Source organism: Arachis ipaensis, chromosome B1 (assembly GCF_059453495.1).
Source record: "Arachis ipaensis isolate K30076 ecotype BB chromosome B1, ASM5945349v1, whole genome shotgun sequence".
NCBI classification, from domain to species: Eukaryota; Viridiplantae; Streptophyta; class Magnoliopsida; order Fabales; family Fabaceae; genus Arachis; species Arachis ipaensis.
This window is the reverse complement of record NC_142436.1, coordinates 14,553,027-14,570,294: the sequence shown is the minus strand read 5'-3', so window position 1 is coordinate 14,570,294 and position 17,268 is coordinate 14,553,027. Positions and strand designations below refer to the sequence as shown.

The following is a 17,268-nucleotide window of genomic DNA, read 5'->3' as shown; positions in this document are numbered from 1 at the left end:
CTACATTTGAAAAAAAAAAGAGAACTTTTAATACCAAAGATAATTTGTAAAAAAAAAAATATATATATATATATATATAATATTATCCTCAACCCCCAAAAACAAAATTGAACTCAATACTTTTTTGTTCCCAACATACACACATTTTGTTTTAGCTTTTTTTATATATATATAAAGATGAAATATATACAAATTCAAAGAAAACAAATGCATACAAATTTTAGAAAAATATCAAAAAATTCGAAAAGAAATCAACTTAAACCCTAAATTCTATAGTCAGAAGTTCATATTTAAAGTTTTGTTCCGAATATATCCTTTTAAATTTATGGATATTGGTGTGGATACTTAACCCTTATTAAAAAAATATAGCAACACAACTTCAAAAGCCATAAAAAAAAATAGCAACACAACCCTACATTTAACACGTACTCTAACTACTTAAATTCAATTATCCTAACATAAAAAACTGATTAATCAAAATAAGTTAATCTAATATGTCATTATTCTAATATATTTTCTAACTAATTGAATCAAAATATCCTAAGTATCAACTAAAACAAAATATCTTAAATACTAAGACCCAGTATCATTAGCCAGGTATCCTAAGTACTCAGAATCCGTTTTAAGCATTTATTTCATATTCCGGATGTATTCAAAATGTGTAATGCGTATGTTATATCCTGATGATTACATATTTAAAATATGTTTTATGATTTTAGAGTGCTTTGGGACACAATACCCAAAATGTGTCACATAATATATATAGATAAATATTTGACGTTTACACAATTCAATAAATATTATATTTTATTAATTTAAATAAAAAAATCCTATTTTTTACTTATTAGAAAATCTTTTGAGCAGTCATCAACAAATCAAAGTTTTAGTAAAATATTTTTTTATATGGTTTGCATTTTTGTTATTTGTTTGCATATTTTTATAGGCTTTTAATTTTTAGCCTTTTAGGTTTTTAATGATGTTAAAAATTAGAAAAAAATGGTTCTTTAAAATTGAGGATTTCAACAAACTTTTATCTTTTGGTAAAAAGAAATTAGAAGTGAAATTCATTTTTATTTTATCAATCTAGCGGTAAAATATATAATTTTCCATTTTGTTGTCTAACATTGATTTGACTTCAAAAGATTTATATTTTAAAAAAATAATTAAAATATTTGACTTAACAAAAATTAAAATATTTAAGTTGATTTATCAGTTTAAAAGTTAAAAAATATCGTAAATAGTAATATACAGTATTTTTTTATAGAATAATAAATAACGTACCACACACATTTGACTCTTCAAAAAGGAGACACTCAAATTATAATAAACACGTCAGTACAAACTACAAATAATAGAACTTCAACTAGAAAGAATTAAATAATGTACAAGGAGCTTTGGCTTACTCACCACAACATCATAAAGAGAAAATGTTTGCATATACATGGAGTTTTTTTTTTATTTTAGAAGAATTTTTAAGTATTCTAAAATTATCAATATTTCAGTGATTTTAATTATTAATTTTAAGGTGGTGTTTCTGGTGTAGAAAGTGGATCTTATTTCTATACATATAGAAATGGAGTAAATAGCCTCTCCGGCCCCTGTCCATTTTGAAAATTGACTACACGCCCCCTAACGTTTATAAATTATCAAATCGGCCTTTATCCATTTACTCCGTGATACCAATTAGCCCTTGAGTTGGTTTCTCCGTTCAAAGTCGACAAAAAATGCTGAGGTGTAACGTGCAGCCCGTGACGTAGCGTTGGATCATCAAACGTGGATTGCTCTGTAGGCATGTGGACAAATAAGCCCCTGCAGACTCAGCAAAACGACGTCGTTTTAAAAAGAAGTCCTTTTGCTCGTTTAGGGCGAAATCTCAGTCTCCCCATTTCTGAACCCTAACACTAGTGCCTGAAGCATGAGCGATCCAGAGCAATCTTCAACCTCAAACACACGTCGTGTCCAGAGAAAGAATTTGGTGGGTTCGAGTAGCAATGCAAATGAGGGCAAGAAGGCCAAGTTCCAGCACCCTAAATGCAAGTGTGGCACCTATGCAGTCATGCAACAGTCTGGGACAGCCAAGAACCCGGACAGAATCTTCCTGGGTTGTTCTTACTATGGTGTAAGTGTGCACCCATCTTCAGTTTATGTAATCAACTTCCTACGTTGTTTAACAAGTTGTATTCACTATAATGGCAATTGCAGATGGAGCAACGTCACTGCAACTTTTTTGTTTGGCTAGATGAACTGATTGCTAAATGTTTTGGCAATGAAGATGACAATGATGTTCAAGGAAGAATGATGATGATGGAGAAAAGGTTGGAGCAACTGGAATTCAAGATTGAAGATGAATATGAAGCAAAATCAATAAAATGTAGTAATAGCCATAGTGTGTTTGTTATGCTGGCAATGTTAATTGTGTTAACAGTAGTTGTGTTTGTAGTGTTTTAGGGTATATTATGTTGCTTTAAGTGATGCATGGATATATGTTAAGATTTGGGTTAATTTTCTCTGTAATTGTAGATTCTAAATGAATTGAATGTGAATTTTTCTTTGTAATAATGTAAAGGCTGAACCCAAGATAACTCTGCACAATGCTGTATAAGGTAAAAGCATAATGTTTATATTCATACTGCTAAGCACAAAGGCATTTACATAGTGAGCCAAAATCATCAGCATATGTCTAAATTCACAAAACAAAAAATATGTTCCATATTGTTTAGTGTATTACTTCCAATAACTTGACAACCAAAAAATTTTACACCAAAATATTCATAACTATAACTAGGATTATGTCATTTCTGAAGTCTTGGTGGCCTAAACCCATATGTTGGCTTGAATTTGGGGTGTGCATTTAGGCCTGGTGTGGGGATAAACATGAAGGGAGTTGTGGCAGTCCCTGAGTCAGTTGCTCCTTCAGGTGAAAGTTGTTGCTCAGTTGATGGTTGTGAGTTTGGGGTTGTTGCTTGCTGTAGAGGTGGCTGAATTGTTGGGGCTGTGGCCTGCTGTTGAGGGTGGTGCACTGTAGGTGCTGGAGGTCTAGTTATAGCTTGCTTGGGTCTGAAGTTTGGCCCGTGGTTGAGTGCAGTTGGGGTAGCAGGGTTTGAGGGCTCAGTGTTGTAGTCCACCCCTAAACCAAATGAAAACAACTCAATTTATTGTATATGCTCTTGGGCCAATTAATTTTATAGTTAAAGGGCATGAATCTGTAAAATAACATTACCTCTACTGGTGGTTGGGCAGGGTGTGAAGATTGAGTGTCAACCCTTGTCTCTTGTTGGACTGAGTGAGTGTTAGAGGTCTTTGGGACTTTTTTCTTTTGCCTTTTTGCTTTACCCTGTGAAAGACATATGAGAAGCAAAGTAAGCACAGTCATGATAGAAAAAAATAACTTAAGTTTAGGGTCTCAGATAAAAAACTACCACTGGATCAATAGATGTGGCAGTAACATTTTGGGGAACATTGCTTCCAACTCCTTCCCCGGCCTGTGCAAATCCAAAAATAACAATCTCAGCTACTATACTGCGCAATTGAATAGAGGAAATAACAACTACTACAATGGGAAAGAAAAATATGTAGAACTTCTTTTACCTGTGCTTCCTGCTGATCTGGAGGTAGCTGTGATGATTGGTTTACAGTTTGTTGTTGCTTTGCCTTCTTTCGTTTTGGCTGCCAATTCGGATTTGCAGGAGGTCCTTTGCAAGTCATGTGGTAGTGTCCCTTTTGCCCACATTTACTGCACGTGACTTGGAATGACTTCCTCGCCTTGTGACCTTGCTGCTGCATTTGTGACTCAGCCACCACATCAACAGCCCTTTTTTTGGTTGGTCTCCCAGGAGGTCTCCTAATGATTGGTGCCTCTGGACGAAGCCTGTTTGTTTCTTCCCAAAACTCCTCAGAATTCACTGGTTTAATGGAGTCCCCATAAGTAACCCGAACAGCTTCCATTGTAAGCCATTTATGTGCAAAATCCTCTGGCCTCAGCCCTTGTTTCCTTAACCTTGAGATAGCAGCCACTGCATGCTTGCAAGGCAACCTGGTAGGATAGATACATAAATGACTTTTACTCAATCAATATTTACTTAAATCATTGCCAAGAAATGAGTTGATGAATATACCTGTTAGTTGCCAAACATTGCAAGCATATGTTTGTCTTTGCAAATTAACAGTCACTCTGGTCTGGTACCTCTGGACTTCAAACAATACCTTTGCCTCATCCCCAGTCCACTCTGCTGTCCACTTATTGCTCTCAGGAATGATATACTCATCCAGCCTTAGTTTTTGAACTGGATCTAATTTACCTTTGCATTTGCTTATTCTGTGCTTGTGCCCTGCTATCTTTCGCATAATGTAACTTCGAAGCTCCTCGCACATAGTTAAAATCGGTTTCTCTCTATACTCCACGATCTTGGCATTCCAAACTTTGCACATGTTATTGGTGATATTGTCACACTTCGGGCCATGGCTAAAGTAAGCCTTCGTCCATGCACCAGGATCAAACTTCCGTAGATACTCCCAAGCATCCTTGTTCACCTTCTTTACAAGTTCCATTGAGTCTTTGAATTCTCTCATTGTTGTGCTCTTAGCAGCCTTCCAAACTAGCCCTTTTGTGTGCTTGTCCTTAAAGTGCTTGATGAAGTTTTTCCATATATGTAAGACACAATTCCTATGATGGGCTTGTGGCATTACCTCATGCAATGCCTTAGCCAACCCTTGCAATAACAATTCATAAGAACAATTGAATTAACAAGTAAGCACAGAACACAAACCATATAACAAAAAGGAAACACAAAGAAACTAGTAATGTAACCTTCTGTTGGTCAGACATGAAGTTCCACCCATTGGCAACCACAGAACCAAGATCATCATGAAGGATTGAAAGAAACCATTTCTAGGAATCAGTGTTCTCAGCTTCAACTACAGCAAATGCTATAACAAAGAAACTATTATTGGCATCCTGTCCCACAGCTGACAACAGATGACCACCAAAGTACCCTTTTAAGAAGCATCCATCCAATCCAATCAGAGGACGACAGCGCACCTTGAAGCCTTTCTTGCAAGCATCCAGTGAAATGTACAACCTATTGAAGAGTGGACGACCCTCCGGTTGAGGAATTACATCAACCATACCAGTGGATCCAGGATTGCTTCTGTGAATTTCATTTAAGTAGTCATGTAGCTTTCCATATTGTTCTCGCTCCTTTCCAATTGCTTGCTCTCTAGCAGCTTTCAAGGCTCTATATATCATCCTATAGTTTATATGGACATTATAGTCCTGCTTCATGTGCTCTAGTGCCTCTTTCAGAGTCATTAGAGGTTGAGTTACCAACCTTTTTACCAACTTACTTGTCACCCAAGCTCTATCAGTCATGTTGCTGCTCAAATTCCTACCACAGTTATGCTCTCCAATGAATGTCTTGATTTGAAAACTTAGACTCTGACTATTATGAGAGCAAAACACCAGCCATGGACAACCTTCCTCAGCACACCTTGCTCTAATCCTCTTTGGCTCATTCTTCAAATACATAAGCTCTTTTCCCTCATATACAAAGTAATCCTTAAGTGCTTGCTTGAACATTGCCATGGTCTCAAAGTGTTGTCCAACCTAAAACTGAACTTCACCATACTCTGTATCCTCATTGAAATCAGGATATCTTGCCTTATGCTCTTCATCTGAGTCAGAAATTGGAGAGTTAAATGCCTCAGACTCATATTCATATGGCTTTTCCAGGTCTGAGTCCAATTCCTCAGCCACTGGATCTGAATTGGGCTTATCCCTTGCCTCATCATTTGGGTCAACATCACCTGGCCCATTACCTTGATCTCCACTAGGCCCACTGTTTGGCTCATTGTCTGCTTCTTGTTGGGATAGAACATGTTTTCTTTTTCTTCCAACATACCTCTTTGCCTTCTTCTTCTTAGTCTTAGGAGACATGTCCTTATCACCAAAACTACCAGGTGGCACATTCTTCTTCTTTTTAGGTGTCTATTGTCTAACACAACTCTTCTTCCTAGCACCCTTTCGTCCAGCATCCATTGCTTCTTTCATTCTCACATTAGGCTGCTTCTTCCTCACACTCTTCCTCTGTACATTTACTTCCTCATCACTACTACTACTATCAGATTCTAATCCAGTTGGAGGGGATTTTTAGGGTTCGACTTCAGTTATTTCATATCCGTCATCGGAAGAAGGTGAATCTACCTCAACAACATCAGGCCCATATACTGGTTGACTAACATCATGCTCAAAGTAAATAACCAGCAAATCCGACTCCACATTCTCCATCTTTTTATCACACATTTCATTGATTTCCTTATCCCCTTTGAGAACATGCAACCCAGACTCTAAATCAAGGGCACTGCCATCATACCAATACATCTGTTTGTAACTTGTATACCCTAAACCCTTGAACATTTTCTTCAAATCCTTGAAATTAACATAATCTATGTCTAACGTAAGAAATGTCTCAACACTTCCGTCGCGGTTGAATAATGCACCATCTTCATCCCGTTCAAACCAACTCCCATGATGAAAAATAGGGACTATTTCATATGACATCTATTAGAACAATAATGTGCAATAATTAGAAATTAATTAACAACTTCCATCACGCCTCATTTTAACATTTTAGAACATGCATGGGGTGATCACTAATCCAAATCATCATTAACAATAACCAAGTTCAGTAAAAAAAAATGGAGCAACACAAGCTAACGAAGCTTCAAGATCAGATAGCGACACTAACCTTAGTAGCGCCGTCAGTTCCTCCGTCTGCAGCACCGTCAACACCTCCCTGTTGGAAGTCTCTGTCAGCCTGTTTGGAGGGAGGCGTTTCGGTCTCTTAGGGTTTTTTCGTAATTTTGAGGAGAGAACGAGGGTGATGTATGGTGATTGGGGTGTGCACAAGGGGGAGAATGGGATTTCACCCCAAACGAGCAAAATGATGCCAAGCAAAACGACGTCGCTTTGCTGAGTCTGCAGGGGCTTATTTGTCCACATGCCTACAAAGCAATCCACGTTTGATGATCCAACGCCACGTCACGGTCTGCACGTTACACCTCAGCATTTTCCGTCGACTTTGAACGGAGAAACCAACTCAAAGGCTAATTGGTATCACGGAGTAAATGGATAAGAGCCGATTTGATAATTTATAAACGTTAGGGGGCGTGTAGTCAATTTTCAGAATGGACAGGGGCCGGAGAGGCTATTTACTCTATAGAAATGCTGTGTCAAATGGATATAGTTTCATGTATCGACGAGCGAGAGACAAAAATTGAGAAACGTGAAAAAGAAGTACAGAGGCGACAATGATGTTAGTACTATTGATGCACATGGTGTGAAAATAAAAATAGTTTAGTGTTGTAGATTAATTTTAATTATGGATCCCATAATAAAAAATAATAGCGGATCATTATTACATGTGCTTTATTATTTTTGCTGGTAGGTCGTTCCATATGGTCTTCTATTCGATTTTTTCTTAATCTGATTCCAATATTATGAAATTTATTTGTTCTCTTATAGTTTTAGCAAGACTGCACACTAAAGAAATACAAAATTAAATAAATAACTCCTCTATTTTTATATACAAATTCACTTAAATATACCACATTATATATACATACATAAAACTAAAATATAATTATACTTATATTTAATTAAAACACAAATTTCTGGTAAAATTACTACTACTTCTACATCAAAATATCATCAATTATATTTATATTTAATTAATTATTATTTTCATATTTGCATTCAACTTTATTTTTAATATCAAATTGTAATTTACTATATCATTTTTCTTAACTTCATTTATAACTATGTTTAAATTAAAATAATCAAAATTATTCTATTTAGATACTATCACAACATTACTAAATGTGATATTTCATACTTGCTCTATTCTTTTTTTCTTTTATTCATTGTAACTTTTAATAATCTTTCTTTTCATTTTGCTTTCGTTCACTCTTATTTTCATCCACATCTCTAATCAAACAACTCTTCTTTTCATATTACTTCTTTTTTTTTTTTTTTGGTATTATCATATTACTTCTTTTTATTATATTTTTCTACCAAAATTATCTAACACAATTTATTTATATGATCCTAACAGCATCGTTAACTTTTTGTTTTCGTTGTTCAAGTCTTATATTTTTTTTTTCATTTAAATTTTTTACTTCAAATGTGTACTTTTTCTTTTTTTTTTTTTTTTAGTTTTACTTTCTTTTTTTAAAACTTTCTTTCTTCAACTCAAACCACAAAATAAATTTTTATTCGCTTATATGAGCCTAATCCACTTACCAATACTATATACATGGACTTTACTAAAAAAACTCAGCCCAACCTTATGTTGATAATTATTATATTTTTAATTATTATTAATCCAGTTAACCTCCAATAGAAAATTATGACACTCTATCACATGCTACTTGCTGTACTGTCTGTACACGTTCTGTATATCACTCTAACGGAGCAGAAATTATTTAAAGTTAATATGCCTTTATATATATCCGAAGCTGATTATATAAATATTATAAAAAAATTATTTATTTTGTAATATATAAATGGTTGAGAATAGATCTTAATATTCTTAAGAATAAATTAAAAATATGTTTTATTATTATACATATTCTTGGAATAAGTTCTTAATTTTTAAAATAATATTTGCTAATTACTATAATGTTTAAAAATTATTATTTAATTATTAAAAAATTAAATAATTAATTTTAAATTTAAAAATATGAAAATTAAAAATATTAAAACTATTTAAAAATTATTATAAAAAATAAATTAAACACTAAATAAAAGATATAGAATTGATTTTCTAAAATATTTTTAATATTAATAAAAAAAGAATTTTTTGATAATTAATATAATAATTAAATGATCATTTAAAAATTTAGGATAATTTTGTCAACGAAAACCTATTATTTATGACTATAAAATTAGTTTTTTCTTAATAAATTTATCAATATTTTAAATATTTTTTAATAAAAATGGTAGTTTAATCTAAAAATGTTATAATGAAGAGGAGGGGTGGGGAAACCCTCTGGTGTCATACTTATTCTTTTTTCTCACTCCACCGCCTCGGTTTTGCCATCAACGAACACACACCGACTCTCTTCAGCAACGCGGAAAAACAGAGGAGGGGTGGTGGAAACCCTCTGAAGCAGAAAAGAAATATGGCAATACTTTCGTTGTTGTCGTCGTTAGAAGCAGATATTTCTGTACCCTTGCTCTTGTCCACCGTGACCGTGGTCTCGGCCACTGCCACAACCTTGTTATTAATCTGCAAGCCTCGCCTCATGCGCCTCTACTCCCACAAAAGGAACCTCATAAGACTCCATCATGAAAAACCTAAAAGCAATCCAACTGGCAAGATTCTATTTGTTTCCCGAATCGGAACCTCAAAAGCCCTAGCTTCGTGCCTCTGCGATTTGTTCGAGTCGTTCGGCGTCGTTACGGAGCTCGTAGATGCCAGGGATTACGTGCCCGAAGCCCTACCCAAGGAGAACCTTGTCGTCCTCGTTGCTTCAACTTCGGAAGTTTGGAACCAATTTCTCGGACAAGATTTCATCTCCACTGACAACCGTTCTCTCGGAGCACAGATGTTCGCCGGTCGGATCGTCAATTACGCGAAGGGCTATAAGTTTGGATCGTTAGTTGTGAATGCTTACGGTTTCAGTGCGTTTGTCGCCGGCAAAGGGGCTTCTGGAGATGACACGAATTTGATGGCTAAGGCTGCCAATCATATTAGGGATTTGGGGGACACTGCTGAATTGAACGCGGATTTTGACAGCTGGTGGGGAAGTGTTGTTGGGGTTTTGCAAGGTGCTGTTTCGGGAGGTGCTGCTGATGCCATGTGCGGGGAATATGATCCTGAGGTCCTCTTATCCTTATAAACTTAACTGGATAAGTATGACGTTTCAATTTATCATCAACACACTGCAAAGCTTTCTATTTAATAGTTAATTGCTGTAAACTTACGGTGATTTGATTCTGTCGTAGATAATATGATTGTTTCCCTAATTCCAGGATGTTGGTTCTTCTGATCCAAAGCTATCCATGACGCAGCGCTTATACCTGTTTGTGGAAAATATAAATCTTGAAAGAGATCATGTTGGGAAATCAGCCATCACGCGCAGGATGTTAACTATAACTGAGGCCAACTTTATTAAGAATGGCACTGTTGATCTTGAAGATGGAGGTCATGTAACTGCCAAATGGCCTCTTAGAGATGGTCTATTGGTCGATTGTCCATTACCATATATGCAAGGAGTTTGTTCTGTCGGTCACAGCTTCTTCTTTGCTGGTGGTGGTGGTTACCTGAATATTATTGACCCAGAATTGTGTTTGAATTGGGATGATCATTACCCCTCAAGGATGTGGTGCCTCAAGTATGAGGGTTCTAATTGGAGTTGGAAGTTTTGTGGAAGCATGTTCTGCCGCCGATATAGACCCTTAGTAGTCCCCTATGATGGCAAATTGTACATCTTTGGGGGTACTGGAAGTGCAAATTGCTGGGTTGATATTTACAGCCTAAAATCAGGTCTATGGGAAACAAGGGAAGTGCCCGAAAGTGCTCTCTTGTCATATTGCATGAACCCTGACTCTTACTTTCTGTGGGAGGACAGCACCAAGCCTCACAAGAAGACCCACATTGTATTGTATTCTTGTGGTGATAAACATCAAGGGCTCATGTCATATGACGTCAAGGCTAACAATTGGGAATACCTTGATTGGAATTTTCCGCCAGTTCCTGAATCTTGTCCAAGGAAACTTGTTCGTTTGGGATGCAGTCATTATCTTCTGATTGTTGACTTCGCTCCAATGTGGCATATTTATGATTTATCTAAAATGAATGTTGTGGCAACTGTGGGGGTGCATGGTTTGGACAAGACCGCAGAAGTAACGTATATTTTTTGTTGCCACAACACTAGCGATGAAAGTTTGATTTATATGTTCATGGAACCTGGAAATGTTTTCGAGGGAGAGCCATCTACTAACTCTGCTTCTGGGGTTGTTTCTTATGCCAGAGTCAAGCTCCAACTCAAAACTTTTTCTGCCAAGATTGAATCCAAGGGTAATCTTAACCTTGGTGATTATGTAAATCTTTATATGTGAGTATGCCCCTCTTTCTCTCTTTAAACTTCTTGACCGTGTTCATTGAGCTTTGATATTTACTTCTTTATCTCTGTGGACACTGGACAGGTTTGCTGTTGGAGATGAAGACCAATAATTGTAAGAAATTCTTTGTTTAAGACGTTGAAATTAAAGAAGAATATTTGCACAGTATCCTAAAATTGAAAACTCCCAAATCCTGAAAGAAAAATTACACCTTGAATGGTCATTATTTTTTAAAATTTTAACTAATGAATATACTCACCATAAAATTGTCAGAATCTAGCAACAAATAAATGTATATTCAACAAAATTAATGCTATCCAATTTTATTGAAAATGTGCTTAAATTTAATGATAGGTCTGCTCATCTTTGCTTAATGGTTTTACTGATTTGTATATTTTTGCACTTGGTTCCAATATTCCATTATGTTTGAGGGTGCTTCTTGTTGGTGGCACTCATACTCCTGAAGAAGGAAGGAATGCAAATTAATTTGTTAATTGCTATTGTACTCTTGATTTTCGGGTTTCAATCTTGACCTCCAAACTATTAATGATGATGCGTTAGAAAGCGACCAAGATTAATTGTGTTAAATTTGTTTAGTGACTAGACATTGGTTTTTTTTCTCCCCTCTTTTTTATGTTGTTTGACATTGTACGTTCACTACTACATTTTATATATTTAGTAACATTTGTCTCTTAACATTTGTTAAAATGTTAGCATTGTAGATAAAATATATTTTTGATAACATTTACAATAAAATGTTAGTAAATATAGTTAATTTTCTTAAAAAGTTTAAAGAACTGTTACCTATTCCTATTCCTAAACACAATAGGATTCATACTCTTCCAAAAACCTCTCACGAACCATTGCATGTTTTCTTGCTCAGTGCTTTCAATCGGTGCTCACAATGATTGTTTCCTTTGAAATCAAGAATCAAAAAACCATTCTCCATCACAATCTCTTCCTCTCCCTCTTTCTCTGGATCGTGATTGTTCTCCTTGAAACCTTTTTCAATCTCAATCTAATTCTAGGGTTTGATTATTCTCAATTCTGATTATTTCATTTTCGTTTCATGCTTGTTCCGATTTCTTTTTAATTTTGTTCCAAAAAATTACGTGCAGAAGAAGAGTTGCATTATTCTAATCTGATCGTAGTGTGCGTGAGTGATTAAATCGGAATTGTGATGAAAAGGGGAAATTCAAGAGCAAGCCCTCTGGTCGCCACCAATTCTCCACGCCGGAAGATCTCCGTAAGCATCGCGTGTTCTCACTCTCACTTTCACTCTCAGTGCTCTGAATCTCTCAATCTTGCTCTGTCTCCTTCTCATATGCCAATGGTAATAATAAAATGTGTGAGCTAAATTCTTATTATGAATTTTATAAATATTTGCTCATTGATTTGGATAAACCAAAGACACTTTTCTTGAAGTTAGAAACATGTTCTCTTTCAGCTATGTCAAAATTTAGAACTTAAAATAAATCAATTTGATTGCTGGGGTATGTCGAACGTAAGTTTCCTTCTTGTCATTGTTAACTCAATTTCAAGGTTAAGCAAGAGTTTAATATGTATATAATGTTTAGCATTCTTATCTCACAGTCCTATTTTAATTAATTAAATGTTATTTGCTATGTTTTGCTCTATACATTTCGATTTGGTGCAGCATAGGTTGGTTAGATGTAGCTGCACAATACATGTTTGATATAAGGTCTGAATCATATCATATATGTATTGTTTTCATTGAGACTTATGAGGATATTATGAAGTGTTAGCACATTTTGTCTTTTCGATTACTTTTATGTATTTGGTTCTTTTTTCATACCGAATTCATGTATTTTCACATATCTAGTTCTATTTTCATTCATTATTAGTATTATATATGTTTTGGCATTTGAATTATCCTATGATTGAAGATGTTAAAGTAGGACTTGGACTGCTTGAACTAAGATATTGAGGTGTGCTTTGATCACTAACATCTCTTGTCATTCCTTCTTTTTTCTTCTCTGCATAAAAATATTAGATTCAGAGTTGAATTGTAAATCAACTTCTTAAAAATAGGATACTAGGAAAATAAATCAATTCTGGTGATTCCAGATAATCATTGTTATCACTAGGACTCTTAAATTAGTTAAATGGCAATACATGTCAGCATATGATGCACAATCACGTCCTTTGATACCCTTTCTTTTTCATTGTTTTCTTGTGCCGCAGCAGCATACAGCCATAGCAAATCGTGAAAGCAAAAGAAGCCTTCATTGATTAGGTGCAAATTGCAAAAAACAAAGCAACTGCTGTTGGGAGATGCTACACTACTAGGCTTAGAGCATATGTATATTCTTTGGATAATTTCTTAATTTTAAATAGTATTAAGTGGTGCTCATTTTATTTTATTTATCAAATTAAGTGGTTGTTATAATTCATTTGGTTCAAAACAAGGGTATTATGGTTTTCTAATTGAGAGTCTGCTAATTGTGTAAATTCAAAATAATTAAAGAAAAATGAGGAGGAACTGAAACTGGAAGCTCTTATTTATTACAAGGATAAGAGCCTCTAGCTATATCCTCTTGCATTTTTGCTCTTTATTCTCTCTTGATCTTGCCCCTTTTTTATTCTATCTTAATTTGCTTTTGAAATGGTTGAGACTAGTTTACAGTAAACCGTTATATTTTAAAAAAAAAATGTGGTAGAACTAACTTTTTAATGTTGTTTACACTTTATTATATGTATCTTGAGATAAAATACTAGATAGACAACACACACACACAGTAGCAACTAACAAGGACGTTTTGTTTTATTTGTTTCTCTCCTTAGTGGGGAATCTGCAGCTATAGCTCTAATGTCTTGCAGTATGGGGTCAATTTCCCACAGCTCTCCTCTAGCCTTAACAGCCTCAATTAGCAGTAAGCAGTCTGTTTCAATGAGCACTTTTCCCATATCTAGATTTTTTGCCATAATTACTGCTTCTCTCACTGCCATTGCTTCTGCCATGAGAGCTGAGCTTGCCCTGATTTTTCTTGCAGTTCCACCTTTTACTGAACCGCTGTCATCCCTGATTACTGCAACCATCACCCGTTTTGCTGTGCTCTGAGAACGCTGCATCTGTGTTGATCTTGAGTTATTCTTTGGGCAGTGGCCTCCACTTTACTGGTATGGTTCCTCTACTGGCTTTGATTCTATTTGCTCTGTGGTATCCCTGGCTTTCTTGTATTCTGTTTCTTGTACTCTAGCTTGGATTATATAGTGCTTAGAGGATCTGGTTTTAGATTGTGAAATATTGCTGCATTTTTCGTCTTCCATATAGCCCAGATCATGTGCCCCATGCTGCTCCATCTGTCATCCCCCTCTTCTTTGCTCCCTTCCTTGATAATACTTTCTGCTTGCATTAGCTATTCCCATCTTGAAGGACGAATGCTACTTTCAACTGGATCATTTATCTTCATTCTTGCTGGTATCGTGAGAAGATATTATCATTCCACTTTTAATAATATAACTTAAATTTGATAAAGTTTTTGTTATAAATGTGATTTTTATTTTAAAAAAAAGGTATTTTCTAAATAAAAATGACATTATCAATTTGAGAGTATCATAATAAAAAATGCTATTTGTTTTATTTGATGGAACTAGTTAGTAGTTAGCAGTGGCCTGGTTGAAGGTGACAACACGGGTCTTCTATGGATTTCAGGTTATTAATTTATCGTATTATTGTCTTAAGTAAAGCATAAAGTCAGTATTTTGCTTCTGTCCTTGATGGTGGTGTAGTCCTGCTATTGTTATTAAGATTAAATTCAGATATAAGATTTAGAGTATTTTAACTACTCTTTCTATTCTTGCCTTCCTTTAATTACTTGCATTAGATACAGAGGTAGCATACTTGGCATGAAAACCTGCAGGTACCTTGTGCATTTGGGCTATGAGGTAACATATGTGCGGAATTTCACTGAAGTTGATGACAAGGTAACCCCTTTCACCCTTCGTTAGTATTAATATTGAGAAGTTTTCGCTGTAATCCAAAATATAACTGCATGCTTCTGTTTCTGTCAATTATAATTTGTTTTATGTGATTTTAAAAAGTTAGCTATGTGCCATTGAGACATACATATATCTATCATTTAGAAATTTCACCAGTCCATTTGTCCTACAAAATATAGACCTTGAAGCAATATTATTTTAAATGAGTCTCTTATGTTATTCTTTAATGACTATTTGTGACTGCTAATATCAGAATTGCTGCAGATAATTAAGAGAGCAAATGAGATTGGTGACAATCCGTTGGACGTAAGCAACCGTTTTTGCCATGAATATAATGTTGATATGACTGATCTTCAGTGTGAGAAACCTTCTCAAGAGCCTCGTGTTTCTGATCACATGGACGAGATAAAGAACATGATAAGTCAGGTGTAATTTTGCTATTAAGATTGGTGTCTTTTGCTTTAATTCGAGTCTTTTAATCGAATCATCCACAATAGCATTAAAATATTTTGCTTTTTGTGTGCTGTTTTATATTAGTTTATTTCATGAGTAAAGCATCATTTTGGATCCTCTAGTATATTTTGGATTTATTCATGTAAGCATATTGAAGAAATAGGAAAATTGATTTATTAGATCAATTTTAATGTCTAAATATCTTGACTTTAATTTGTAAAGTAGGCGTAGAATATGTAATTGAAGGAAAAAATTTTAATTTGATATTTTGTGCATTTAAATATTACTAAAGATCTATTGTAATATTTTTTGTTAGCAAAGAAATTTTTTTGTGACATTTATTAGAGTATTGTTATAGAATATCTATTGTAATATTTTTTTAAAGTGTTATTAGAAAGACTTATTGTGATATTTTTTAAGTGTTATATAAAATATTTATCGTAATATTTTTTAAATATTACAAAAAAATATCTATTGTAACATTTTGCTAAGTGTTACAGAAAATATTTATGGTAATATTTTTCTAAATGTTACAAAAATTATCTATGGTAATATTTTTTTAAGTGTTATAAAAAATATCTATTGTAATATTTTTCTAAGTGTTATTATGAATGGTCTATTGTAACATTTTTACTAAATGTTATTAGATCTATTTAAATCTTTAGAAGAATGTTAGTAAAATTTTTTAGTAAAATAGAGTATATATAACATTTGTTAAAATATTACTAATATACATAGGTAATATTTTAATATAATTTAGTAATATTTTTTAAATATTAGTAAAAGTCAATTATGTAGTAGCGGTTTCTTGTGTTTTTAGTTTATGTTCAGACGTGGTCATAGTTGTATAAATTTTAAAAATTAATCTTGTTTGCTAGATTCGAATAGTTATTGGGGTGGGGTTTTATACGTGTTAAGGAAGGGCGGGTTAAGTAGGGGAAAAACCTGCCTCTACTCGGTTCACTGCTACTCCTACTTGTTACTAGGGATGACAATGGATATTTATAGGGGTGGAGATCTTTTTCCGGCATCCGTTCCTGATCAGGAAAATGCTTCTTGTTCTCGTTCCATAACTCTCATTTCTGTAGATAAATTTTAAAAAATAAAAAAATCACAATTATGATAAAATTCTATACAATATAACTAAATCGTATGAAATCAAACTTAACATTCAACTTTAACAAATCCAATTCAAATATTATTCAATTAAATTTTTTAATATACAGACTAAAATAAAAAAAAATAAAAAATTTTTGATAAAATAATATAACAAAGTTTGGACTTGTGGTCGATGATTATAATTCGGTGATAGTATTTTTCTAATGTTACAAAATTTTTTTATTGATTTTAGAAAAGTCTCCTGTAATAATACAAATTTAAATAATGAGTTTGTCCAATTTTAATGACATTAATTAATTGTTATAATTTGATGTTAATAACTGATTTTTTTTTTTACTTACTATGTTATTAGATCACTCAACAAGTTAGTTTTTGATAAGTTATTTATTTTTTGTTGTTGGTTTGTGGTCGAAATAAACTATAGAGAACCATTTAACTTTTTTAATTAATAACAATATTTTTTAAATTTAATATTTTAAATTAATCTAATTTTTATTTTTTTAAAGGAGGTGAAATAAATTTCAGTTAAAAAATTGTAATTAAAAAATATATTTTTTTAATTATTTCATATAATTTAATAAATAAGTATATAAATTATTTAAATATAATAT

The 17,268-nt window shown here is 33.7% G+C and overlaps 2 protein-coding genes and 1 pseudogene across 19 annotated transcripts; 1 reads left to right on the top strand and 2 right to left on the bottom strand.

The window, feature by feature from the left end:
- Window positions 1-3,040: 3,040 nt before the first annotated feature.
- Window positions 3,041-4,683, bottom strand: LOC148575783 (uncharacterized). Its single transcript, XM_088502553.1, has 5 exons — window positions 4,116-4,683; window positions 3,589-4,034; window positions 3,420-3,482; window positions 3,221-3,334; window positions 3,041-3,127 (listed from the first exon to the last, which is right to left on the bottom strand). The coding sequence occupies exons 1-5, from the start codon at window positions 4,681-4,683 to the stop codon at window positions 3,041-3,043; spliced, it is 1,278 nt and encodes a 425-aa protein (XP_088358679.1).
- A 40-nt stretch (window positions 4,684-4,723) lies between these two features.
- LOC107646860 (uncharacterized) lies at window positions 4,724-6,556 on the bottom strand (annotated as a pseudogene).
- A 2,462-nt stretch (window positions 6,557-9,018) lies between these two features.
- On the top strand, window positions 9,019-16,423 carry LOC107625531 (uncharacterized). 18 transcript variants are annotated; one of them, XM_088501082.1, is made up of 9 exons: window positions 9,019-9,879; window positions 10,031-11,115; window positions 11,207-11,236; window positions 12,241-12,368; window positions 13,331-13,379; window positions 13,928-14,016; window positions 14,137-14,263; window positions 14,971-15,070; window positions 15,350-15,737. In XM_088501082.1, exons 1-3 carry the CDS (start codon window positions 9,019-9,021, stop codon window positions 11,232-11,234), a joined length of 1,974 nt encoding a protein of 657 aa, XP_088357208.1. In that variant the 3' UTR covers window positions 11,235-11,236; window positions 12,241-12,368; window positions 13,331-13,379; window positions 13,928-14,016; window positions 14,137-14,263; window positions 14,971-15,070; window positions 15,350-15,737. The 18 variants fall into 18 exon arrangements, 16 of the variants coding, with proteins under 16 accessions (XP_088357208.1, XP_088357206.1, XP_088357205.1 ...); XM_088501080.1 differs by having other exon boundaries at window positions 13,331-13,445; window positions 15,007-15,070; XM_088501079.1 differs by having other exon boundaries at window positions 13,331-13,445.
- Window positions 16,424-17,268: the final 845 nt, after the last annotated feature.

What these genes read in the sequence shown, in the direction of transcription:
- LOC148575783 (XM_088502553.1), bottom strand. Translation starts at nt 4,683, where the DNA reads ATGCCACAAGCCCATCATAGGAATTGTGTCTTACATATATGGAAAAAC. An exon ending in CCACATCTATTGATCCAGTG is followed by an intron (nt 3,335 to 3,419) that starts GTAGTTTTTTAT and finishes TGTCTTTCACAG; the next exon opens with GGTAAAGCAAAAAGGCAAAA. An exon ending in CTGCCCAACCACCAGTAGAG is followed by an intron (nt 3,128 to 3,220) that starts GTAATGTTATTT and finishes CATTTGGTTTAG; the next exon opens with GGGTGGACTACAACACTGAG.
- LOC107625531 (XM_016328264.3), top strand. Translation starts at nt 9,019, where the DNA reads ATGAAGAGGAGGGGTGGGGAAACCCTCTGGTGTCATACTTATTCTTTT. An exon ending in GCGGGGAATATGATCCTGAG is followed by an intron (nt 9,880 to 10,030) that starts GTCCTCTTATCC and finishes CCCTAATTCCAG; the next exon opens with GATGTTGGTTCTTCTGATCC. An exon ending in GATTATGTAAATCTTTATAT is followed by an intron (nt 11,116 to 11,206) that starts GTGAGTATGCCC and finishes GACACTGGACAG; the next exon opens with GTTTGCTGTTGGAGATGAAG.